Here is a 25,485-nt window from a genome sequence, read left to right on the forward strand (position 1 = left end):
TTTTAACAAATGGTTACCCTTTTCTCCTCAATTCTCACGAGATAAGGATTCTTGAAGTTTGATCGCACAAGTATCTGCTCAACAGAATGCATATTTTCCTCTCAGAACACACAGTGCCTCTATGGCAGGACAATAGATCGCCCATTCTCGTGATCTCTTTTACAAGTTTTTACACATTGGGGGCTTGCGTACTCTGTGGTTGGCGTGCTTTTTCTGGTCTAGATATCCCTCGGATTTCTTACATCTCAATGTTGTCATAGCGGATAGCCTAAAGTACTCACCTAACACTATTTTGTTGTTGTCTCCAAACCAAATGCAATCGCATGATAGGAACTGTTTTTTTTATTCCTTCTTGAATGAATCGTGTACATAAGGATTTTCGTGAACGTCAATGGTGATTGTGAGTTGTGATTTATAGTTGTATTGAGTTTTTGTGTTTTTACTTGACAGTAATAGTAAGTACCTAGGTAGTATACGACGAGGCTGTATGTTCTTATGCATTTTTATGAAATTCCGCTTCGAATCATTTCCTGTTCCATTGCTCAAATGGACTATGGTGAGAGGCCTGAGAAATCATTCTGATATTAACTTGTCTATTATGCTTTCTCCTTAAAGAGAGATAGGTTTGCCCGTGGGCTTGGAGGGAATACAGTGACGGTCTGTGGGAGGATTTGGTAGTCGAGGAAAGATGAATGAGTAAAGATGAAGGGGGTGACGGTTTTGAGGGAGAAGAAAGTGGAGGTGGTGGATGGGCAGAGTATAAAGCTATGGAAGAGAGTTTGGAGAAAGAAGGGGGAGGAAATCTAGAGAAATTAGAAACCTCTCTATTCTACCTACCTATTGATTCTCGTTTGTACGGCTTTGACTGAGGGATTCATTGGTGGCATCGAAAGCAAAGATCAATTCAGCCTGTCTCTCATGAACATGTCACTCAAGTACCAGATCTAAAGTGTTACCCTTACATGAATCATAACAACGCATACTAGAACTTCAAGACCGGTCCTAGAACCCAATGAAACTTTAAAGTGTGAATGAAACAAATGAAACAATCTTGTCTTGAATGAGATGGGAAGTAGGGCGGAAAATCATCCAGATTTTGTTTCCTGACGGTTATGTATCACGGGAAATGTAAATAATGGCTCTTCTACTTACAATATGGCATATTTATTGAATTCAATTAGTTTTCTTCACCATTAGATATTGAAATGATGGTTTTCTTAATTATCCAATCAATATGGAAAAAGGGGTTGTAGTCTTTGGTTTGACTTAGGTGGTCAGTATAAAAATGCCTCGTATTGAAGGCCAAAATGATAGCACACCACGTGATTATCTTCCACCGGCGTGGATCTCAAGGCAGATTTGACGCGCACAAGAAGTTGGAAGGCGCGGATGAATTCGTAACGCTTTCATTTCACTTATTTCAAATAATGCGGAATTCGTTTTCTTGCTTTCTTTCTGCTTCACGATAACCATCTTATTTTAAAAAAGAAATCTACATTCTTTCACGATTTCAAATTTCATAGACCGAAAGAGTACACCTACAGAGGATTGGAACCTTACTTAAGCTTGAGATAACATCAATATGGCGACAACCACCGAAGCTAGAGAACTGGAACTCGTGGGGAAAGTGGAAATGCGAATTGCGCTGGCGAAAGATGATAAACTTGAAGCGATATTGAAACCGTATTTGCCACCGTTGCTTCTCAAACTCGCGAGTGAACATCAGAATGTTAGGAATAAGGTATGTGGTTTATTTGAAGTTGTTTCTGTTGAATTTGGTCAGGGAATTGAGTTTTGGAGGGGCGGAAAAGAATGGGGAGGGGAGACTGTTGATATTGCTGTGGTTTTTGATTTCTTTGGGGAAGCCTCTGGTCGGGGAGAATGGTGGGGAGGGCGGGTGGTGGATAGAGGAAAGCTTCTCTCTCAATAGTCTTATTACTTTTGATATTATATCTTCAAATATCCTACCTCCGCCGTAGTAGCCCCCGGAGGGCCAGCGAAGCGTCATATAATTTATTGCTAAAGAAATTGCCTGCTAATTTGGTTGTCATAGGTCATTTCAACATGTCAACATATCAAAATTCGCCTTGCTGGTAACAAGTTAGGAATTCACGCTCGATATTCTTGAAAATTTACTGATTAGTTTTGCAGGGACATTGTATTACCCGTGGCAGCTCTTTTGAAGCAATTTAAAGAACATCCAGAATCATCAATGTTACGACATTTTGATCTCATGTTTATTCAACAAAGCGTGGGCAAGCTCTCTTCCAAGGTAAGTGATGATTTATGAAATTTCGGCGGATCGTTTGATCTAATTTGTCTTCAGGACCAAATGGATTTAATTCCAACATTAATACATGGGTTGGCTCAAGATGCTGAGAAGCCAACTTGTGCTACTATTTTTAATCTGTTTCTTCGTCTCTTACCGCAACTCAAAGTACCTTCTCGTGGAAGTAAAGAAGATACAGAATTGAGGCACCAACTTGGTCTTGATGAACACCAAGAAGATTCAAAATTTATAGCATCATGGTTTGGAAAGCTTGTACTACTATCTATTGTACGAGCAGCGCCATCTGGAGTGACTTGCCCAGGACTTACCGTCAAAGAATACGAATTCTTAACACTCAACGGGAAACAAGAAACATGGGATCCAACCTCAAACGAAGGGTTGAATCTCACCCAAACAAAAATCACAGTCCTAAATTTTCTCGCTTCTGGTGCTTTTACAGATGAGGAGAGATTCTTGCCTGCATTGTTCGCGTCTGCTGACACCAACTCTCGTATTTCGAGCATTGGTGATGACCTAGTAAAGCGTTCAAGTGTTTCATTGGAAGATGCTGAAATTGTACGCAATTTGCTAGACATCTATTTTAGTCTCAAACCCGCGTTAAAGACGAGGGTGCTTGTACTCTTAACGAAGTCCGCAATTTCAACTACCTTTCCTACTGATATCGTCAAAATTGTGCAAGATGGAGTTCAACCTGATGATAACACAAATCTCCCTGCACCAGGTTTAGAAACTATTAAATTTCGAAATGCATTGTTCAATTACATGAATTGGGTATCTCGCATGGGATCCATTCATGATCTCAGTCAAGTTGCACCACAGCTTGTTGGATTCTTAAGAACTTATATCGAAGATCAAGGATGGCCGATACCTCATGAGAGATCTTCCGACGCAGCTTCTTTACGAGCTTTGGCTTATGAAACCCTTGGTTCACTTGCGAAGACTACACCATCTATTGTTGTTGAAGAGGATCTTTCTTTGATTCGTTGGCTTTTTCGATCACTCACAGAAGAAGGTTCATCTGATGATATCTTTGTGAGCATAGAAGGAGCATTGGCGAGTTTATTGAGTGCGTTCAAAGCACCCTTATCTTCAAATCTTCGAGATGAACTTAGATTGTTGCTCCTCAAATATATGACACTCAAGGAAGAGGGCGAAATCGTCAGAAGTGCTCGTTTTGCAACTGTTCGTTGGGCAAATCGATGCTTAGAGTATAGTGACATTGTAGCTCGTTGGATTGATATCCTTGCATTAAGTGCACGCACAGATGAGCGTAGTGATGTTATAGAAGAAGGAGCAAAAGGTTTGGTAAGTTTATCCATATTGACATTCCAATAGTCTGAATTGTAGCTTGATGAAGAAAAGTCCTTGAATCTGTAAACTATTTCAAATAGGTCCAGATTATAGAATCGTCCTTGGAGTCTTAAAGCTTTTCGAACATTACAAGTTTTCTTTGAGCTACAATCTAGGCTATCGAAAACTACTCGCTTGGAACTCAGACTGATTTTATCCAGGATCCATATTGGTATCGACTTCTTAATTCAACCAGCGCTTCTGTCGAATGTCCACTCCCTGAATGGAACGAGATGATTAAAGTCTTTTTCGGTACTCAAGCATTAGTCGAGAACTCCAATATTGCCAACGCCATGAAAACTGGGATGGAAGTCGATAGCGTGTCTGTATTTGGAAATTTCTCCGGTCCAAGAATCAATGCTTTTCCAGCAGCTATAAACTACTGTAGGAGAATTTTATTGTTACGTGCTCTGGAAAAGACTGAAACACCACTTGGAATCGACGCAGACTGGGAACGTCAACTAGATGTACTTTTTCGCTCCGACAAAATTTCAAGGAAAGCCATGAAAGACCATATTACGACTGTTGATCAGGAAGCATTATACACCTATCTTTCAGCTGCTTTTGAGGGTATGCTACGCAATGATGGAAATGGATTAGGCGAATGCGGCAAATGTTTCGTAGAAATCGCTTCAGTCACGCCAAAGGATGTTATTGGTCGACTGGCAGAGAGATCTATTGAGCTTCTTCCATGTATTAGATCCAACAACGTTGCAACTAGATTCCTTGCAGCTCAAGCTATTGGTATCCTCGCATCTCATTCAGATAGAGATGAAGTTTCTCTCAAGAAACTCATCGAGACACTGATGACTGACGTACAAATCTGGTCAACGGCTGTGGGTGCTGATGCGAATAAGGTACACGGATCGATTCTTGCACTTGGTTATGTGTTGAGTAGATCATCCTATTATGGACGTGACAGCTTTATTCAAGGAGAAATCGTAGGAGAAGTTCTCGCACAATTCCTGACTATAATCGAAGGTGTAAAAGACGCATCAACGAGAGAAGCTGTGCTGAACGCTATTGGCCAGACGAGTGCATCTGGAGTTCTGACGACAGAAATTGTAGAGAAATCGTCTCTCAAAATCGACGGTCTTGTTAAACTTCTACTTGCTGAGTCCAAGAAAGCGAATGAGAAGGCAATGTCAACTCTGGGTCGCCTTTCCATTATATTCGACGAGCCTGATACTTCCACAGAAGACAGTCCACTCCATACTATCATTAAAGGTCTTTATGATTTGTATGAGTTAAAGCAACCTGAAATTCATTTCACTATTGGTGAAGCTCTCAGTTGCGTTGGTGCTTGTTGGGACTCGGAGGTCTTACAAACCAGCTTGGATGTTGATGCTGGATATACTGGACGTCCTAAACGATCGCATACTTTCGAGAAGATTCTTGAAAAGCTTTTACAAGACTGTAAAACTACGAAGCCATCACTCAAAAAGGCTTCTGGCATCTGGCTCTTCTGTTTAATTCAATACAGTGGACATTTGGAGCAAATTCAAGCGCGACTACGTGAATGCCAAGCTGCATTCATGGGATTGCTTTCGGCACGCGAAGAAATCGTACAAGAAACTGCTTCTCGAGGCTTAAGTCTTGTTTATGAACAAGGTGATAAAGAACTCAGAGAAAGACTTGTCAAGGATCTTGTGGCAAGTTTTACTGGTACCAGCACTCAAATTAAGGTTCATGAAGAAACTGAATTGTTTGAGCCTGGTGCACTTCCTACTGGCGAGGGCAAATCTATCACATCATACAAGGATATCGTTAGTCTTGCCAATGAGGTTGGCGATCAAAGTTTGGTGTACAAATTTATGTCTCTTGCTACAAATGCGGCTACTTGGTCTACTAGAGCAGCATTTGGTCGGTAAGTAATTGATTTTTTCATGTTTAACTTTAGATCGTTCGCTAATCTTTGATTTGTAGGTTTGGTTTAAGTAACATTCTCTCCGAGTCTGAGATTGATCCCAAGTTATACCCAAAGTTGTACCGATATCGATTTGATCCAAATCCTAATGTACAGCGGTCCATGAATGATATTTGGAGTGCACTCGTCAAAGACTCAAATGCTACTGTTAATCAATATTTTGATGAGATTATTACAGACTTATTGAAAAGTATTTTAGGAAAAGAATGGCGAACAAGAGAAGCAAGTTGTGCTGCCATTGCTGATTTAGTACAAGGTAGAGATTTCGCAAAGTATGAAAAATATCTTCATGATATTTGGCATGTGGCTTTCAAAGTTCTGGATGATATTAAGGGATCCGTAAGAAAGGCAGCTTTGTCCCTTAGGTATGTGTTGTATTTGTTTTTTGTATTCTGAGATATCTGATGATCTTTGGATGTCTTGCCTTATATATTCTGTGTTCTCTTTCTCTCTCACACATCTCTAGAGTTGGAAGCGCTGCTCTGGATACTTGCTTCTCCGGAATCCTTCCTTGATAGACATTTACTGACTTCCGATTTCTAGTATGGCTCTTACTGGTATTCTTGTCCGACAAGTAGAAGCAGGTACATCTTCAAAGCATGCACAAGCAATGTTGAAAGATGTGTTACCATTTTTACTTTCAAATCAAGGCCTAGAAAGTTCGGCCGAAGAAGTTCGAACATTCGCAACCATTACCGTGCTCAAACTTATCAAGAGTGGTGGTAAAGCACTTTTGCCATTTGTACCCAATCTCGTTGAGCGACTCTTGGGTCTTTTGAGTACTATGGAAATGGAAGGTGTTGACTATCTATACCTACGTGCCGCTCATTACAATCTCACCGAAGAGAAAATTGATAGTGCCCGCACAAATGCTGTTACTCAATCTCCCCTCATGGAAGCTATCGAGCGTTGCCTTGATATAATCGACGAACCTACCATGAAAGAATTTGTTCCTCACCTCGAGAACGTCATCAAGACCACTGTCGGTATGCCATCCAAGGTTGGTTGCGGCGGTGTTCTTGTCAGTCTCGCGACTCGTCATAGCGTTACCTTTCGCCCTCACGCCGACCACTTTCTTAAAATCCTTGAGAAATCTGTCCTTGATCGCAATAATGCTGTCAGCGCATCTTACGCCCGTGCAGCTGGCTATGTTTCTCGATTGGCATCTGATAAAGCACTTCTTAGGCTTCTCACTTATTCACAAGACCTCTACTTCAATGCCGAAGATGAAGTTCGCCGTCAAGTATCATCAGATTTGATTTATGCCATTTCCAAATTCGCCACTGATCATTTTAACTCTTTGACTTCCGATTTCCGTAAGTTTTAACAATTCTTTAATATTGGAATTTATCCGACGTTCAGCTTAGATCGAATGTTCAATACAAAACTGAATCAGACGCTGACTTCAAATATTATAGTCCCCTTTGTCTTCTTCGCTAAGCATGATTTCGACGATGCGACTAAGAAGCAATTTGAGAAAACTTGGGATGAAAATGTAGGTGGAAGCAGAGCAGTCTTATTGTATACAAGAGAAATCAACGAGTTAGTGCTCAAATATATTGATTCTCCTAAATGGACTATCAAACATACAGCTGCTCTAACTATAGCCGACGTTGTCAAATCCACAACTTCAACCACATCGCCGACAATTCCTGCCGAAACATCTGCTCTCATTTGGCCTACTCTCGAAAAGGCTCTTGCACTCAAAACTTTTGCGGGCAAGGAAATTGTACTGGCTAGTTTTGTGAAATTCGCAAAGGCATCTAATGCATTCTTAGATGCTAAATCTAGTATCGCAGCTCAGACAAAGAAGATCGCAATCAGAGAAGCTAAACGTAATAACGACATCTATCGACCATTCGCTTTTACAGAACTAGGAAAATATGCAGAAACGAGAACAGAAGTAGATATGTGGGATGAGATATATAATATCATCGCCCCTATATTAGAAGATTTGAGTAGTGAAGATCATATGGATACAAGTACAACTACTTCGACTTCTGATTCTAGGAAGAAAGATGGAGTTAGCAAGGGAGGAGAATCCACGGAATCGGAAACGATAACTGCGGGTATCGAAGCTTTGTTTCGAGGTATCAATATTAAACATCTCGATCCATCACCTCTTACTCGTCTTCCAAAGCTCATCGAAACACTGACTCCCCTTCTCAAATCACCTCTCATGACCATAACTACGCGCGCAACACTATACGAACGTATCAAAGTGTTGTTTGATGGATTGAGAAAGAGAACTCATGCACAAAAGGAAAATAACTATAAGATTTGTGTGCAATTCTTTGAGGTACTGGAATTGGCTAGTGGAGCCGGAAGCGAGGGTATTAGAATTAAGAGGGGAGAAGCGGCGGAAATGATTGTAGAGGCGTGGAAGGCGGGAGTTTTTGGTATGTGGAGTGAGGGGAGAGAGGAGGTGAGGGGTAAGCTGATGAAGGGGATGAGTGAGGCGTTGGAGGGGGAAAGAAATGAGAGTGTTAAGGTTGTTTTTGGGAGAGTGAAGAAGTTGTTGGAGGAGTAGGTTTGGGAAAGTTCATGTTGATGATTTGGTAGGAGTAGGGGTACGGATACGGGTACGGATACGGGTGATGTATGGGGGAATAAGTAGTTAGGCAAATGCATAGCGAAGTAAATATAGCTCGAGTCGATTTTTATTCCTAGCATGGTAGAAGAAATTTTGATTTATTGATTGTTATAGACGATGGAACTCGGGATATTATGAAATAGCATTATATTCTTTGTGAGTTGGATGTCTCAATTGATAAACTATACGTTGCCACTGCTTAGTTGGTCGAAACCACTGTTCCTCCTATCTGTATATTGTACTTGTGAAAGAATATCTGTACTCCAGTGGTTGGTGCATGTGCAACACATCTTTTGGTGGTGTATTGAGGGTAATGCTGTTGTTATAAGTAAGTAAAGTTTCAGCATGATTTAATGCAAGGTTTCGAATAGAATTTTTCATACATTGTATCAATAAACCGAGGATTTCAATGGCTCGGCATATATATAGAATTATAGATGCATCATCAAATGGAGTGACGACAGACAGTGTACGGAGATGAGATGAGATGGATATCCTTGGGATTTCTAAGGCTTTGGATTGATAACTGGGTGTTTGAGGGTACTTGGGAGATTTAGGGTTTTGAGTGTGAGTGTGAGTGAGAGTGAGAGTATTTACTTTTTACATGGTTTGAGATTTTGAAATGGGTGGGTGAGTGGGTGGGTTGTTGATTTTGGAAGATTTGTTTGGTTTATAGTATATATGTGTTGGTTTAATTTGGTGGTTGGTTGGTTGGTTGGATTGTTGAAGCGATGTCTTGATTCATTCTGTATTTTCTGTTCTATGATATATGGGTATTAGGTATTAGGTATTAGGTATTAGGTATTAGGTATTGGGAGAAGCTTGGGCTTTGAGAATACATGAGATGAGATGAGATGGGATGGGTTTGGATTGAGAAAGGGGGGGGGGGGTTGATGGAATAAGAAGATGAGGTTAGTTTTAGGTATGGTTGTTGACGAGATAGCTCGTTATATATAGTATTAGAAGCTATGCTATGGGGGTTGTTTGAAGTACAATTGTGCGCGAATATTTGTGAGGGGAGTTGATTTGCGGACTTTGTAATAGAAAGTTTGTGGTGGTTTGATGTATACCTACGATGTCTCGAGAACGATTGTAAAGTTCGACGAGAATTTTTTGGAAGTGAGAAGGAAGTTTGAAAATGGGTTATGTCTAGGGATCTAATGTGTGAGTTTCGTGGTTATTTCTTCTTCTCCTTACATTTCAATAATTTAGTTTTCTGCTGAATTCGTTTGTTCTGGTAGTTCTCTGGAGCAAGTGTCACTGTCCCCTTTTGTGATAATCAAGTGAGTTGTACTTGATTTCGCGTCCAGGCGTGGAGACGGGAGTGTTCGCTTACGGCATGAGTAGCAATAAAACTTCGATTGAATAATGTCAATTGAAGAAAGGGAGTTCACAGAATATTCCAGCTCGCGATGTGTGCTCTATTTAATACTACAAAACAATTGTCAATAAACTGTTGTGTTTCGCTGCGCCTAAAGTTGGTGGTTGTCGCGGCCATTTCCTAACTTGAACCGTGGAATTTTCACGCCATTAGCGCTCAAAAGGGGTCTAGGGACCAGGAGCCCCAAAAGTCAAAACCTGTGAATAGAATAATAATATCTTAGGCCTCCAAGAAGCGATTAATCGTTGCCTGTAGCATGACCCCGATGATGGCCCCAGAGGCCAACACAACGGCCACTTAAGGACATGTGTTGATTGCTTCACCATATTTCAGTCCAAGAAATGGATAATCTCCAATATAACTTGCTTCGCCATGCATCAATTCATCGAAACCAAACTCTAGGCCAGGCCATAACATATGCTTATACATGAGTGGTGTTTTTGAACATGACCCAATTGATAACCTCAACCCTGCTTCAACTACATGGTGAGTTGCCTCCGGTCTCCAAATTTCTGCTTTATGGCATGTTTGTAGTTACAGATTTCAATAGAGACCAGGTCATCACAAGTTATTTGACATCAATATTGGTTTCAACGGAAAACTTCAGTTGGAATTTATGGTTGGGATGACCGGGTGTGTATGATGAGTATGAGTATAAATGTGCTGAAGTATCTTGCATAGTTGATATTATTCCATATACAACACACTCAATACAATCATCAGCTCAATCATCATCTTGATAAACAAATTTAAAGCATCAAAGTAACAACATTATCAAGGTTGTTTTTCAAATCTTCCCTATACTGCCACAACAACATAACATCTATCACACAACCTAGTCTCCTTTATAGCAGCAAACCATCATGCCTTCTGGACTTCTTGGCTTAACTGCCGAGGTTATCGCAACTAAAGGTGATCCAAAACTCAAAAACTAAGAGACCAGAGGAAGGAACTGGAGGAGAAAGAAGCAAAAAGAAGAGAAAAATTAGAAAAGGCGAAGAAGGACAAGTCAAATAGTTTCAAGCTTACCCGAAAATCAACAATTGATAAAAACACAGGGGAAAGGAAAGATAGTATAGGGTATCTTTACAAGAATAGGAAGGGAGAAGAAGTTCGCCACGGTGATGAGGAATACGATGACGATGAGTATCGTGATTTCGATGATAGCCGGAGAGTTGAATCAAGCCATGGTGGTGGATCAAGACGAGATGATGAATCAAGCCACGGTGGTGGATCAAGACGAGATGGTGGATCAAGACGAGATGATGAATCAAGCCACGGTGGTGGATCAAGACGAGATGGTGGATCAAGACGAGATGGTGGATCAAGACGAGATGGTGGATCAAGACGAGATGGTGGATCAAGACGAGATGGTGGATCAAGGCGAGATGTGTCACCATCAGAACGGACAGAGAAAAGTTCGTGGACAGGACATCGATCAGATCTAACGTTACGGCAATCTGATGCAGGTAGAAGTAGCAGATCAGCCAAAACATCAAAGACTGAGGATAAGGAGTAAGTTATAGCCCCCCCGGTACCATTTGACAATCTATATTGGTTGCGTTGAACTTCACGAAGACTAATATTCATGTGATAGGTCTGCCGATATAGAAAGAAGAAAAGAAGAATTTAAAGAGGCCTTGAAGCGCATGGAACCTGATCCCGACCTTGAAGAATATGCGGAATCTGTACTGCCGCCGCCACCAAGTGTTACATCCAAAATCGTACTCGATCCCACAAAAGCAGGTAGAAATATCGGTATTGTCAAGGATAGACACGACTCTAAGCGGAACGGCCAAACCTCAAACAGTAGTCAACCACGTGAGGATACTGAGAAACGCAGGAGAGAAGATAGTATTAGAAGAGCTGAGCCTCCCTCGACAATCAGGGAACGTGATACTCGTTCCAAGAGACACGAGAAACGCGAGAGACACGAGAAACGCGAGAAACACAGTGAAAAGACTGGGCCTCCCTCAACAGCCAAGGAAAGTGATACTCGTTCCGAGAGACACGAGAAACGCAAGAAAGACAGAGGTGATGCTCGTTCCGAGAAAAGTAGCAAAGCAGGTTCTTCGTCAAGAAGTTCAAAGTCAGAAGCTACACATCAGAGTAGTCAGTATGATGAGGAATCTGATTCCGGAAACGAAACTGAGGTTCCAAGGCCACCTAAATCTAGTCACACACGTTCACATAGGCCTCACAGATCCGATTCCAGGACCAAGTCCCCCCGATAGAGCGAGTCAAAGAAGTAGAAGAACAGACACGAGAATGATAGAAGAAGCGCAGAGGATGATGGTAGGTTCTATTAAGAGTGATTGAGCCGTATCGCGGTCCAGAAGGAGAAAACAAAAAAATAGGTGGATTTGGTGTTTGAGGATTGTTATGGAGTTTGAGAGTTTGGCGTTTTGCTTTAAAAATTAGAAAAATAGATGGTTACTTGGGTTCAATATTGAGAATTATTGAATGTGAGATGCTCCGCTTGACATTAATTGTGATCCCTTTAAATCCGGATACGATCTTATTAGCTTTAATACAGAACCAAAAAGCGTCTTGCTTTTAAGTCATCTTATTGTTTAGTTGAATCAGAGACTTTATGCATCTATTTCTAGGATTTTCAATATACAGAACGAAAAAGCATCCTGCTTTCGAGACCATTCATTGTCTGTTCTCAATCTGATACTTCATATATCTGTTGTCAATTCCTCCATTACAAAGTATGGATGGATTTTAGACTATGATCGGATTTCGAACTATGAGTTGATTTCAGAGATTTATCTGTCATTTTATAGGAATAATACAACAGATAAGGATATTAGTCCACTCGTTTCAATCCCATCTACAAATCACCGTAAGTCCTCGAGTTATCACGAACACAGTAGAATTTGTTGTATGAATCATGTTGAACATGTAGGAGGCTATGAGGACTATTCAGTCGATACAGGCCGTAACTGAGGTATAATATACAACATCTAGAGAGATCATTGCCATCACCTATCACAATTGTATGAGAAAGACGAACAAGAGTTGAGGATACTTGCCACAAAAGCACTTCCGATGCTGCTATCGAATGTGCATTCAAACCGAGCGCGATTATTTATAAGCCGAGCAAAAGAGATATAGCAACATGTCAGTCGATATCGCTATTGAAGCTCATTGTACCGCTGCTAGTGATGGTGCCATTACTGATGCCACCGCTCCTTCTACTGCCACTCTTGAATAAGAAAAGCAATTTACCATACCCGCGCAACGGAAAAGCTATAGTCGCTCAAGACCTCACGAAATAAAGCTTGAGATTCGCTTCGAATCCGAATGCATTCTGTCAGAGACGGACAAATTTCTGCATGGGAGCTTCAAAGTCCCGATACAAACATGCGATCAGCGCCGTCGATAACGGAGCAAGGAAGACTGTTTGGTAATGTGCCGAGAAGCTTCGATCAACTCAATCGACCTCGACAGGAGCTTTTGGGTTCTGTTTGCAGGGCACTTATGAGAAGAGGAACAGCTGAAGCTTACTGTCAGAATCACGCAGCTACTTTGGCAAGAGATGGTCACTATCACCACCAAGCAGAGTAGGATTGTCCAAATTACCTATGACCAATCAAAGACTTTGCGACTGCACAAAATTATGGTCATGCACTTTGTCGCTGATGTTACATGTAATGGTATGATCTGCTTAAAGATTTGGTTTGCCTTAGGTCAATATATATGTGGAATATTGCGCTTTCCCCCCATTCCAAACTAACTGGTTGCCAACACTGCTACATGCGAAGTCTCTCTAGCATTGACGGGTGTTTTACATGGAGACAAATTTCGGTCATTGAGAATGCACTTGAATTACTGCCGCTCGTTGCTTCCTGGATGCAGATGAAAGCGTATCAGTGGAGGTTGACAAAAATGTTGTCGAAGACACATATTTGGGAGAGAGAGGCATTCAGGAGTGGAGTATGGTATGATGAAAAGGAAATAATTGCAGAGGGTGGGCGTGAAAGAGTAAGTACTTGGTGGAGAGTTCGAAAAAGAGATAGGATGAATATTGAAACCCAAATAGCATGCCAAGGAGGCTTTTGATATTGTATGTTAAGTTAAACAGAGAGGCTTTAAAAGTTTCTAGTTACAACTTGTTCTTAAGGAAGATGTATAGTTACTGGATGGAATTCTACATGAAGCTGGAGACGATGAGTGAGGACTGCCTCACTGTTATATACCTTTCCAATTCCAAAATTCAATTTTATTTCATCCGATAAAAGCATTGTGGGTTACAGAAGTACCATTGAAATTACAAAAGAGAAGTGAGAAAACTAGTAACTACCCAGGTAACCGAATCTTGGAAGGGATTTGGCGGGTAAGAAAAATGGTAAACGAAAGTGAAGTGATTGATTGTTGTTGTCGCTCTGCTTCGATCTTCGTTTCTTCTCCCATCAACAACAACACAAACCGTCAAAATATTCAAATTGACAACGAACAATCATCCAATCTTCTTCCACGAATCATAAAGATATCATCAAATCATTTCTTTCAATTATACTCATTACTTCTTCCCATCTGTTTATTTGAGAAGAAAATCAACGATGCCCACCCATCGTAGTTACAGCCAATGGCTTTTGGCAATCAAAAATCGTGTCATACGTCCAAATCCACCAGATAGCCCATTGGAAACTCGAGATGAATGGAATTCTCTCGTTGATCGGCTTATGGAAACTTTAGATTGGCCGCCATTTGTTAAGGAGATTCGTGATTATGTTTGGGTATCTGCATTATGGAACCACTACTGTAAGTAAGCTCATCATTCGGTCAGCATGATGGTACTGATAAATGTGGTTTAGTCGGGCTTGGTAAAATTCACAATGCACCTTTGTTCATTTCACGACCGAGCTACTGCGATATAGATTGGCTCATGCCGTCAATCCAAGTACTCCAGTCTGACCACGAGTCTCAAGTTCAACCACCAGTACTTCCACCACAACTTGAAGAGCAAGATCATACACCAGAAAATATGAACGCCGCTGTCGCCGCCGTCATCGCCGTCGATGAAATCTATGTCGATTGGTATCGGACTATCACGGAGAGGGCTTTAGATCCACGTCGTCCGTTGGTGACTGAGGAGGCTTTCAGAGACAATCTTGCTGTGCGTAAGTTTGAAGTGCGCAGTCACTTCAACAATCCGAGTTTGATGATACTCCAATACATTGTTGCAGCTTGCTTATGGAATGATTACTGTAAGTGCATTCCCGAAAGACTGATTTTGCGGATGCTGACTGTTTGTCCCAGTCGGGCATGGAGGAGTTGGCGATCCACCTAATTTCCTTACGCGACCACAATATGTTCCTCTTGAATGGCTGCCACTGGAGATCCAAGAGCTCCACAGAGAACTGGCTCTAATAGATAGAACGCTGGGGGAACCTGCTCGATTGGCAGAGCATCAAGAGCAACCGCAACACATACGTGGAATTCAGCAGCCGCCACTAAATATGGAGGAACGTAATGATATTCCCGGTACCGAAGCACTTATGGAGAACAATGCCAGTGAGGTAGATGAGCAGCATCTTCGCCGACCAAGAATCCAGTGCATCAACTGTGGGCGACGAAACCACGCGTTGTATGACTGCCCAGAACAATGTCAGGTCTGTGGAAATAACCAGCATTTCCCTAATTGTCGAATTCAAGCAGCTCTTAATAGACCTAGGCCTAGGTGAATGCAGTCACAAGTGGAGACGTCCATTGAACATACAGACTGCTTGGATAGAATCGACGCTTGGATGAGGAAGGATGAAGTTGCATGAAGAAGGAAGATAGAGCTGTCCCACCGTCATTAAATGCTTAGTAGAAAACTGTATATCGCCCTTGGGGTTTGATACATATCACTCTTGGAGTGTATATATAATATCTGATTGATTAACATACAGCCCTTGGGGCTTGGGGCTTGATACAGACCGCTCTTGGAGTGAATATTTCGCTCGACGTTTTGGTTTAAACTATACGTCGGTCGTGGAGGGAAATAGCATTGGTGCGGGAAAAGGAGCTGATGATGATGTTCGGGAAGCTTGAAGAGCTAAAGCAATATAATGAATGAATCGAACCCAATCACAATATCGAGTATGCCTTTTTCAGTGATATGTGACTCCAAGGCCTTATTGTTGTAGATCTTGTGACCTCAAATATCGAGAAGACTTTGAATGATATAACAACTAGAAGAGAAAAGTTGAATCAGATATTGAAAGATTTGATAAGACATAATGAGCTACCTTCAAGAAAACGTTAGAAAATATCGCAATGGTGATTGAACGGGTGTTTAAGTATCGAACTTGCCACGAATTGCTCCCAATTCGGTATGTAAACTTGGCTCAAACACACACACACACACACACACACACCACACACACACACACACACACACACACACACACACACATATATATATATATATATAACATACGTAGGGGATTGTACACTTTTACCCATACCATAACCCAGGGACATGCGAAGATAGTGAATACTGCCTAGGAAGGCATCGACATTTCCTATCATTCGACACGTGAAAAAAAAGGCTCACCTTTCGCTTGCCACTAGGTATTTTTGAAAGTTTCTCGCAACTTTCCTCCACAACCACGCAAGATCGATTCAAGCAATTCAAAAACCAACCACCAATCACAAACCACAAACCACAAATCACGAGTCACAAGTCACGAATCACATTCAACAAATTCTCAATCAAAAGAACGTTATCAAATAAGTCTTCGGTGACAAGGATTCAAGATGAATTCCGAATCAAACCATTCACAGTCAAACTCAGAGGGGGGTGCGCCTCTAACTCTTGAGAGAAGTGCAAAAATGCCTGAGGGTCAACCCGAGCCCGAACCCTCTATCAGTAAATGGTTCGAAGATTCGCATCCAGGTGATATCAATTATGAAAATAATCGCAGAGGTCCGACAGCTCGTTTCACACATCGAACACCTCCATATAGAGGTGGAAACTTAGACCGTGGCCGTGGTCGTGGCAGTCCTTGGCAACAGCGAAATTTCAACTTCCAAAGTGGAAATATCTACATACCAACAAACCAATTTGGTCTGCAAGTAATCGTATTTGGCCCAAATAATGTGCCACCACCACCACCTGGATTTCCACAAGGCTATTGGAACCGAAACACACCTTCTCAACAATCGAATCCACTCAAACGTGGAAGTGAGTCTCAGGACCCTTATCCAGATCGAAAAAATATCAATCGATCAGGCTCACCAAAACGCAATCACCTCGGAGCCAATATGTATGCACCACGTGCCCAGCAATCGCAGCCAAGTACATCTATATTCGCCAACTTTAAGCCTGGTAATCCCAATCCTGGATCACAGCAAAGGCCTCCAATAAAACAGGAATCTAAATTTGGTGGCTTCAATCGCCTTACGGGTAGTGCTCACTGGGTTCACCACAATTTAATCAATCACAGCCCGAACTTCTATTGAAGCAGGAATCTATATTTGGTAGCCCTAGTCGCTCTATTACACAACAGCCAAATGCAACTCTACATAGCAATACTTCTACATTTTATAACTTCAAACCTGCTGTCTCTAGACAACCGCCAAGGTATTGCCTAAAGAGGAATCGATATTCGGTGGTTATGATCGTTTTGCGGGTAATGCTCACTTGGGTTCACTACAACCTCACCAATCACAACCAAGATTACCAATAAAACAGGAATCCAAGTTTGATGGCGCCAATGGCTGCATTGTACAGCAGCCAAATGTACTTCTGAACGCAGTAACTACTACATTGGTGATTTCAAACCTCGTCCTCCGCTAAATGCATTGACTCAACCTTTACAAGAAGATTCTGTGTTTGGTGGGTTTTCCAGAGCCACAAACAATGGGATATCTCAGACAGATTCACGGAGCGTAGTAAATCAGTTGTCAGACACTTATCGCCAACCACGTATGAGCCATTCTGGAGCACCACACCAGCCTGAACGAGCACTTGATAACATGATCAAAAACGAGGAGGAAGAAGAGCCTTCTCAACCTTCTACCTCAATCCCGAGGCCACCTAAGCCTGTCGTCATCGTTACCGGAAACCTTCTTGGTGATCCAAGTTCGCCAAAGGGTTTGAAAGATCGTGCTAAAACAGAAGCAATTTGCGAGAAAGCTGAGGGTCCCTTACCCCCAACCATTCAGCCGAAGATATTGCCTAATGGTAGAAAAGCTGGTGTTTTTATCGATCAAGAAAAGAAATTCCGGACCACTGGAGTGTATCAATACTTCGATCCGGGTTGCTTCAACTGTGGCAGTAGTGATCATGAGGGCTCGATGTGTAAGGAGGGCTGCTATCGATGTGGGAAGGACCATCAGCTTCCACAGTGTCCATACAACATGTGAGCTAGAGAAGCGTCAATTGGCCACCTGTATATCCGAGGGAAATATGGGTGGAAACTACTGTGTATTGCTTGCTTGTTAAATATACGGCCCTTGGGGTTTGTTTGATACATACCATTCTTGGATTGGATAAGTCATTTGATTAATATACAGCTCTTTGGGGGTTTGTTCGATACATACCATTCTTGGAATGGATAAATCATTTGATCGATATACAGCTCTTTGGGGGTTTGTTCGATACATACCATTCTTGGAATGGATAAATCATTTGATCGATATACAGCTTTTGGAGTTTGATATATATTACTCTTGGAGTGAATATTTCGTTTAACAAAAGCATACGTCGGTTGTAGAGGGAAATAGCATTGATGTAGGAAAAGAAGCTAATGATGATGTTCTGAGAAATTCAGAAAATCGAAACAACAAAATCAAGAAATTAAACATCATTACAACAAATTTTAAAACTTGGTCCCAGTGATTTATCATTGTAATGCTTTTTTGATGTACTGGTAGATCGCAAAGGTTGTTCCTAACACGCCATCGCTAGGTTTGGGCTAATTTTCCCCATTGACCACTGTGATGACTAAGCATCCCATTGAACAAGCTCTCCAGCTCTGGAAATTTTGGTCCCCCGCGTTTCTCAAAGATTCACAAGATTCAAAATGGGTTGGTTTTGGGGTGATTCAAATGATGGCGACAAGGATAAATCCCAAGATCCTTTAAAGAATCTCGATCCTAGTTTACGAGAGTTTCTTAAAAAAGAATCACCAGTCAAATACGATTCTACAAAATCTGCGGATACAACGGTTTCGTCGCAAACAAAAACGCCGGAGCTCACATCGACAAGTACGACTGAGGATCCTACAAAACCCAGTGTGCCTTCGCAGAGTTTATACCAAGACGGACGCTACGCACATTTATGGAAAACATACCAACCACAAGCAGAAGTTGAGCAAGCAGCTAAATCGGATGCCGAAAAGATTCAAGATGTTATCGACGGATATAAATATAGAAAGGCAGAGATTGGAAGGGCAGCTTTGGAGAATTGCGCTTTGGAACAATGGGATGTGAATGAGTGTTTTCGTTCAGGAGGATGGCAAGCTCGATTAACTATGTGCAGAGAGGAGAATAGGAAGCTTGAAAGATGTTATACTATGCAAGGTGTAAGTTTTTGAACGCTCCAAGAATGAGAAATTCGGATTCTAATTGGTATAGAAATTCTTGAAAGCTCTAGGCTACTTATCAACCTACGATCGTCCACCCGCTGTCGATGAACAGATCCAAATGCATGCCGATACATTATATCATCGAATGATTGACCAAGAGAAACAGATTGAAGAAGCAAAAGCAGAAGGAAGACCTGTGCCTATATTTCCTCCGCTCATATCAAAATCAAGACCTGGTCAATCGGATTCTGCGCAAGAAAATAATAAGCTCAAGGCATCTGATCTTTCGCCGAAGGTACAAGCTTCATTTAAGAAGCGCCTTGAAGGACTGAACGATGATGAGAGACTAGTCGAGGAACGAGCAATTCAGGCCGAAATCGAAGCTGGTGAACAAGTTGCAGGTCAGCTAGGAAAGATCTACGAGAAACAGGATGAAGAAAGAAGGCAAAGGAAAGAGCAGGGCAGGGAGACTATTAGCGATAAATTCTTCTCGATATTCCGTGGACGATGATGAGAGTCATGGTATTGCTGCTCAAGACCCGCATATGCCTTCCTCTCACCACCTTTACGCGCCAGGTGCTTGGCCTCAAAAATACGAGTATGATGGGGGAAGGCCATAGCAAGGCATCGCACCTTCGAGGTGCTCACCTCTCACCCAAAAGCACCCAGCTTCGTTATCTTGAGGACCTGCCCCCTTTTGGGGCTTCTCATTTTCGAATTCGCTAGTTGGCCAAGTATGTTTGATAGTGTAGATAGAAGAACCTGTGGCAATGTTTTTATACATCGGGAATTACGAAATCTCCACTTTATTGGTTTGTAAGTAACAGCTATTAATAGCTTGATTTGTATAGTATTTGGCATCAAATCGGACCTCTCAGGGGAATATGATGATGGCAATGCCCTTGCGAGTAAAGGATGGAATAGACATAGGAAAAATAACCTTTTGATATGACCTTGAATGGTTCGCGATAATCTGCATTTTCTTCGGCTCGGGATAAAATTCGCCATAAATCTGGCTATAAATTACCTAGGTATTAACCAGTTAATAATATCGAGCAATTGTCGTTAATCCTCGCCAAAGACTGAATCTTCGTGAAACCCCCTACCACTAGCCGACGGACAATGCTCTCCTAGATAAGACTATCCGAATTGGGAGTGCCCGCTTGTTTTAGCAGCCGGATCCGGTAAATCTTCAGACCACATGTCTGTCTTTGATGCTAAGTGTTCACTCGACGAGATTTCTAAGCTCTTCAGACACCCTTTCTGAAATCACGAAGTCTTGACGGGTGACATTGATCATACATTGAGTCGTCCAAGATTTTAGTTGTGGCTTTGTCCGATATCGCTACCATAAAGTTTTGTCTCGAACAAAACAAATCGATTTCTCTTTGAAATTTCTCATTTCTCCATACAATCTAAAATCTATGAATTCTATCTTCAATGGATATCCCCATCGCTGCCAATGTTCTCGGAACATTAGGCGCAATCTGTTGGTCCATCCAAGTACGTCCCTCCCCGCCTTTGAGGTACCCCCTCCTTGCCCCATCACTCCCTCTCTCTTCTCACCCCATCTTCTCCGCTGTAACTTCCCTCCATTCTCAAGCTAACACCCCCCCTTAGCTCATACCCCAGATAATCATAAATTATAAGCGACACCACACAATCGGGCTCCAACGCTCTATGATGCTACTGTGGGCTTGTGCTGGCGTACCTTTAGGGGCATTTAATATCGCATCTGGATTCAATGTTGCGCTGTTAGTGCAGCCGCAGATATTGACTGTTTTGAGTTTGGTTACTTGGGGACAGTGCTTGTATTATAGTGAAGTATGTTTCTTATCTTTTGAATAGGATGGAGGAATGGAGGGGAGGGGTTGTATATGAGGAATGCATGATGGATTGCTAATTTGAGATTTAGGGTTGGGGTTTGAAGAAATGTGTTTTGGTTACGGGAGGTCTTGGGATGGTGTTTGGAGGTATTGAAGTAGCATTTGTTGCGGGGTTGAAGGTATGCTAAATATCATGCATGGCTTAGTTGGTTGCAGTCATTAAAGATCACGATTAGGCCGGTCAACGTAGAGATCTCGAATGGCCCGTCATATTGATGGGTGTAATGTCAGCTGTTCTATTGTCTGCTGGGGTATTGAGACACTACTATGATATCTATGTTCATCGTACTGTCCGTGGTATCTCATTCATCTTTGTAGGTATTGATGCTGCTGGAGATGTATTTTCTCTAGTTTCTGTTTGTAAGTCTGATTCCTCTTAATGATCCGTCTTCAAATCAAACCTGATGTCTTAGTCTTTCAACCACATCTTGATATACTTGGGATAGTAATTTACGCCTCGGAGTTTATTCTTTGGTGTGGAGTATTTGCTTGTGGTGGATACTTCAACCTTCTACCTTGGATCAAAAGAAGGATTCAAAAGAGAAGCGAGAATGAAGGGGGAAATAGAAATGGAACTGAGAATGTGATAGCTGTTGAAGAGGGAATTTCACATGATATTGAGATGGAAAGAATGAATTCAGTTGGTTCAAGGACAGTTTTCAGAACTCCTGCGTCAATAAATAGTGTAGATAGAGTAGATCTGTAAAGAAATTATTGCTAGGTAGACAATCACATTGTTTTCGCGAGACAGGGCTCATTAAATCACTTCCCATCCTTCCTCGTTGCTTTCGCCGGCTGCATAAATAAGCTTCGTTTCTGACTTCAAACTCGGACATTCCAATATACCAATAGGTTTCACATTATAACTATCCGTCCACCAATCCCCACCAGCTAATTCAATTAGTACATGACCACAAGACAAAAGGGCAGATAGGATAACCTACTTCTCCAGATATCTGGGGAACAACCGTTCGTAAGTCCATCAGGCAAATGAACATGTCCAAAAGAATTGTACCTATTCCCAAAAGCTGTTATTGCAATCTTATGTTTTCCTGGCCCAAGGGATGTGATATCTAGTGTTCGAGGTTGAAAAGCTATACGCCCAAGCTTTTGTTTTGTGTCAGCTAAAGCCACAGCGAGTACTGGCGAAGAATATTCAGGTACTGAAAGATGAATAGTTGTGTCAGGGCTCGTTGGTGGTATTGATATATCGCAGATGTAGATTAAGTTCCCAGCATAGAATGGGAGACCTTGTTTTGTAATATCTCCCCAGGATACTGTTCTCGGTTCTCGAAGATAATATGAGTCTGTACCAAGAGAACTATTATGCTTGTTACCAACAAAAAAGTTGCCCAACAAATAAAGACGTTCGATATTTGTCAGAATTCCAAAAGGAAAAGAAAGCGTAAGAGTGTTCCTCCCAGGTCTGATTGCGTAGGCTGGTATCTCCAAAGTTCGGATGTCTTCATCAACCCACCAGCCATCAAATTTTTGGGAATCCAACTCGGTCCTGTTTATCTTTATTTTCATTCCTTCAATATTTTCCAGTGCAAGTTTTGTTGGCTTATTGTTATTTAATGCTGATATTATCAGAAAACGCATGGTTACATACGTCTTTGGAGCTCTTTCTGAAGCCGGCACCGACCAAGGTTGTCTAAACGCTGCTCCCTTGCGAGGTAATTTCAGTCGATCCCGAATGGCATTGTCAATTTTGAGAACTTCCGTACAATCCGACCAATGTTCATCAAAATCTAGTTTGTAGGATGCATAGTCAAGTATGAGGACATTTGGCTCGGAAAGTTCTACTTCTGCGAGAGTAACATCTCCTTCAAGTATAGGAATCTTCTCGAAAGTCTTAACCAATGGTAAGATTTCTGTGATAGATTGCCTTGTCCTTGATCTCAATCGCATGAGAAGACTTGCGCATCCTTCAAACTTATAGTGCAATTGTGTCCAGTCCTTTGAAAGTTGACTAGGCATTAAAGCCTCTTCTCCATTGAAAGTGTCCATTTCTGAAACATCCCATTGGCCTTTCAGCTCAATCTTCGTCATGGTTGGAGAATTGCGATCTGTATTACAGATGAAGATATATCTTTCAGCTCGATCTTCCCTCATCTGATACAACAAATGCTCAGTAGATGAGCCATTCTCATTTGTTACTCTAAGATCACGATAATCATTCAGTACACACAAAATATTCTGCTGGCTCCAGAATACGCCAATACTATGCTTGATGGTGGGCTTCTCTGACGGGACTGTGGCATCGATCAATCTAGAGAATCCAATTAGTACTTTTCAACCACAAAAAGCATGGGCCAAGAATCAATAGAGCCATTAATTATAAAGCAGTTATCACTTACTCGGGTGAACTACCAGCAATGATTACATGACCACCAGCTTTTGAGAATGCTTGTAAGACTTTAAGTGTTGATGATCTGATGGTGCGTAAATTTGGCACGATAATCGCTTCATATTCACAAAATCCTACTGTCAGCTTTTTGCCTTTCTGAGTTTTACTCACTTGAGTTGGCAATAAGCTCTCAGATATGAAATCAAAGTCAATTAAACCATGAAGTAACCAATTTGTGAGGTCGGAGAATGCACGATCACGAGATCCTGCCTCATCACCACTTTGATCAGGACCAAAGCATAGCCAATAGCTCTCAATCGGATGAATGACACCAACTCGAGTAACAGCTCTTCCTCGGGTCATTGCAACACCAACTCTTGCAAAATGATCTTCAACATAACCATACTCTTTGTACCAGGGGCTTTGATAATTTATCGACGCTGGATAGTCTCTTTTCCCTTCTCCAGCCATGCTTAACCAAGCAAGATGATGAACACGGAAAGTGATACCAAGAGCTGCTTGCCAATCACCACAACCTTTATGGCCCTCGAATGTGAAATACCAATGAGTAACACCATATATTTCACACATTGTTCCTCGACGACCCATTTGTCTAGAAACACTAGAAGCTTGTTTCGCTGTATTGTATTCGACACCATCAACAAGTAAGTCTATGCCCGGCATATCCATGTTTCGGTAACATCGCATAGCTTCACCAAGAGCTGTAGTTTGAGAATAAAGGGTTGGCTCTTCCATCATGTGTCCATCCAGGTACAAGTTGTTTTTCCGACACCAACCACTAATTTGATCAATAAAAGCAGAGACAAATCTTTCACAAACATGATCATGATATCGATACCTTGATAAACTTGGTTTGTCATTCGGAAGATTCCATATAACTTGTGGCAAGGATTCCACAATGTCAGCATGGTACTCTTTTTCGAAACTTTCCGGCAAATTGGTGGTCCACGGAAGAAATATATCTTCGCTGGCTCGGGGATGAGGAAGGCGTATTTTGGTAGCGAACTGGGGCTCATCGGTAAATATGCAGGGTATAGCAGTTCCAAATTTGTCGCCGCACTTCTTCTTGTAAGCTTCATGCGTCATCTCAATAAATCGAGCCATTGCATCTTCGCTAAGAGTATCGATATATGTTTGATCATTGAACCAAGATGAATTGGGATTCGTCTCAACATAGGCATACCACACGTTCTTCCCGTGCTCGTCCTTTTTCAAAGTGCGGCTTGATTTAAGTGTACCATTGTTATCCAACTCGATATCAAACCTTGCTATGAGGTGTCCATTCTCACTCCTACTAGCTCTGGCAGACGCGGGAGCACCTCTGTATATGAATTGAATCAGAACATGAGGGGAATTTGATTGGTTCATAACTTACCCGCCAAGAGGTACTGTTCCATAAGCATGAGGTGTGAAAAGAAGATGTTTCCCTTTATGCTCGGGATATTTCTCAATAACCTTTCCACCAGCAGCTCCAGAAGGCCATCTATCATCATCATATAAACAAGCCAACATATGTTTAGTATCGGCATAATCAACACAAGCACGTATCAAATCCATGAATTCTGTTCCCATATATTCTGTATCAAGACCGGTGCGAACATGCATATGAAATCCCCCCAGCCCCATCTCTGCGAAATAATCAATTTGACGGAGGAGTTGTCCCTTGTCGAGCTTTGTGTTCCATGCCCAGAAAGGACAACCTCGATACTCCGATGATGGATTCTTGAACAATTGAGAATCATAAGGTAAAGAACTCTTAGGATAACTCAAGGGATTGGGAGTTTTTGATGATACATCTTGATTCCTGGGTTGGCTTCTTCCTTGGAGAGCTTTGCTGATGAAGGAGGGAATTGGTATATAATCCATGATGGCACCATCCATTGAATTGCAAAATGGCAAGAACTTTGAAATATTATGAAAGGGAACCAACCTAGTAACACTGAAGTAAGCATTTCAATAGCAACCTTTACAACGAGTTTCACTACGCCACCTCGGCCACCTCAAAGGATAAGGTTGTATGAGCATCTGAATGATTGGTTGAAGGAGTCGTGTGCATAGTAATATATCGGATGATACTAATACATTGCTGGGGCAACCAAGCGCGATGGGGTGTGGGGTAAGCAGGCTATAGTGTGTATTTATAATATTACAACCTCAATC

At 41.7% G+C, this 25,485-nt stretch overlaps 7 protein-coding genes across 7 annotated transcripts; 6 read left to right on the forward strand and 1 right to left on the reverse strand.

Moving 5' to 3' along the window:
• Positions 1-1,582: 1,582 nt before the first annotated feature.
• EAF02_000671 (uncharacterized protein) lies at positions 1,583-8,097 on the forward strand (the record flags this gene model as incomplete). Its single annotated transcript, XM_038896719.1, has 8 exons — positions 1,583-1,741; positions 2,054-2,100; positions 2,152-2,272; positions 2,327-3,595; positions 3,802-5,507; positions 5,567-5,932; positions 6,111-6,883; positions 6,986-8,097. The coding sequence occupies 8 exons, from the start codon at positions 1,583-1,585 to the stop codon at positions 8,095-8,097; spliced, it is 5,553 nt and encodes a 1,850-aa protein (XP_038763578.1).
• A 2,307-nt stretch (positions 8,098-10,404) lies between these two features.
• EAF02_000672 (uncharacterized protein) lies at positions 10,405-11,860 on the forward strand (the record flags this gene model as incomplete). The annotated part of the gene is given in 4 exon segments (XM_038896720.1): positions 10,405-10,453; positions 10,480-11,056; positions 11,139-11,725; positions 11,736-11,860. The coding sequence occupies 4 exon segments, from the start codon at positions 10,405-10,407 to the stop codon at positions 11,858-11,860; spliced, it is 1,338 nt and encodes a 445-aa protein (XP_038763579.1).
• Positions 11,861-14,109: 2,249 nt separating this feature from the next.
• Positions 14,110-15,586, forward strand: EAF02_000673 (uncharacterized protein; the record flags this gene model as incomplete). Its single annotated transcript, XM_038896721.1, has 5 exons — positions 14,110-14,311; positions 14,365-14,670; positions 14,737-14,757; positions 14,810-15,230; positions 15,445-15,586. The coding sequence occupies 5 exons, from the start codon at positions 14,110-14,112 to the stop codon at positions 15,584-15,586; spliced, it is 1,092 nt and encodes a 363-aa protein (XP_038763580.1).
• Positions 15,587-16,369: 783 nt separating this feature from the next.
• Positions 16,370-17,905, forward strand: EAF02_000674 (uncharacterized protein; the record flags this gene model as incomplete). Its single annotated transcript, XM_038896722.1, has 3 exons — positions 16,370-16,957; positions 17,109-17,309; positions 17,414-17,905. The coding sequence occupies 3 exons, from the start codon at positions 16,370-16,372 to the stop codon at positions 17,903-17,905; spliced, it is 1,281 nt and encodes a 426-aa protein (XP_038763581.1).
• A 659-nt stretch (positions 17,906-18,564) lies between these two features.
• EAF02_000675 (uncharacterized protein) lies at positions 18,565-20,104 on the forward strand (the record flags this gene model as incomplete). Its single annotated transcript, XM_038896723.1, has 2 exons — positions 18,565-19,065; positions 19,118-20,104. 2 exons carry the CDS (start codon positions 18,565-18,567, stop codon positions 19,577-19,579), a joined length of 963 nt encoding a protein of 320 aa, XP_038763582.1. The 3' UTR covers positions 19,580-20,104.
• Positions 20,105-20,301: 197 nt separating this feature from the next.
• Positions 20,302-21,660, forward strand: EAF02_000676 (uncharacterized protein; the record flags this gene model as incomplete). The annotated part of the gene is made up of 5 exons (XM_038896724.1): positions 20,302-20,571; positions 20,689-20,892; positions 20,984-21,073; positions 21,131-21,314; positions 21,368-21,660. The coding sequence occupies exons 1-5, from the start codon at positions 20,509-20,511 to the stop codon at positions 21,658-21,660; spliced, it is 834 nt and encodes a 277-aa protein (XP_038763583.1). The 5' UTR covers positions 20,302-20,508.
• On the reverse strand, positions 21,588-25,206 carry EAF02_000677 (uncharacterized protein; the record flags this gene model as incomplete). The annotated part of the gene is made up of 4 exons (XM_038896725.1): positions 21,588-21,845; positions 21,899-23,226; positions 23,315-24,646; positions 24,701-25,206. 4 exons carry the CDS (start codon positions 25,204-25,206, stop codon positions 21,712-21,714), a joined length of 3,300 nt encoding a protein of 1,099 aa, XP_038763584.1. The 3' UTR covers positions 21,588-21,711.
• Between the last annotated feature and the right edge of the window lie 279 nt (positions 25,207-25,485).

This window comes from Botrytis sinoallii, assembly GCF_014898435.1.
Source record: "Botrytis sinoallii strain Bc 23 chromosome Unknown BSIN_001, whole genome shotgun sequence".
NCBI classification, from domain to species: Eukaryota; Fungi; Ascomycota; class Leotiomycetes; order Helotiales; family Sclerotiniaceae; genus Botrytis; species Botrytis sinoallii.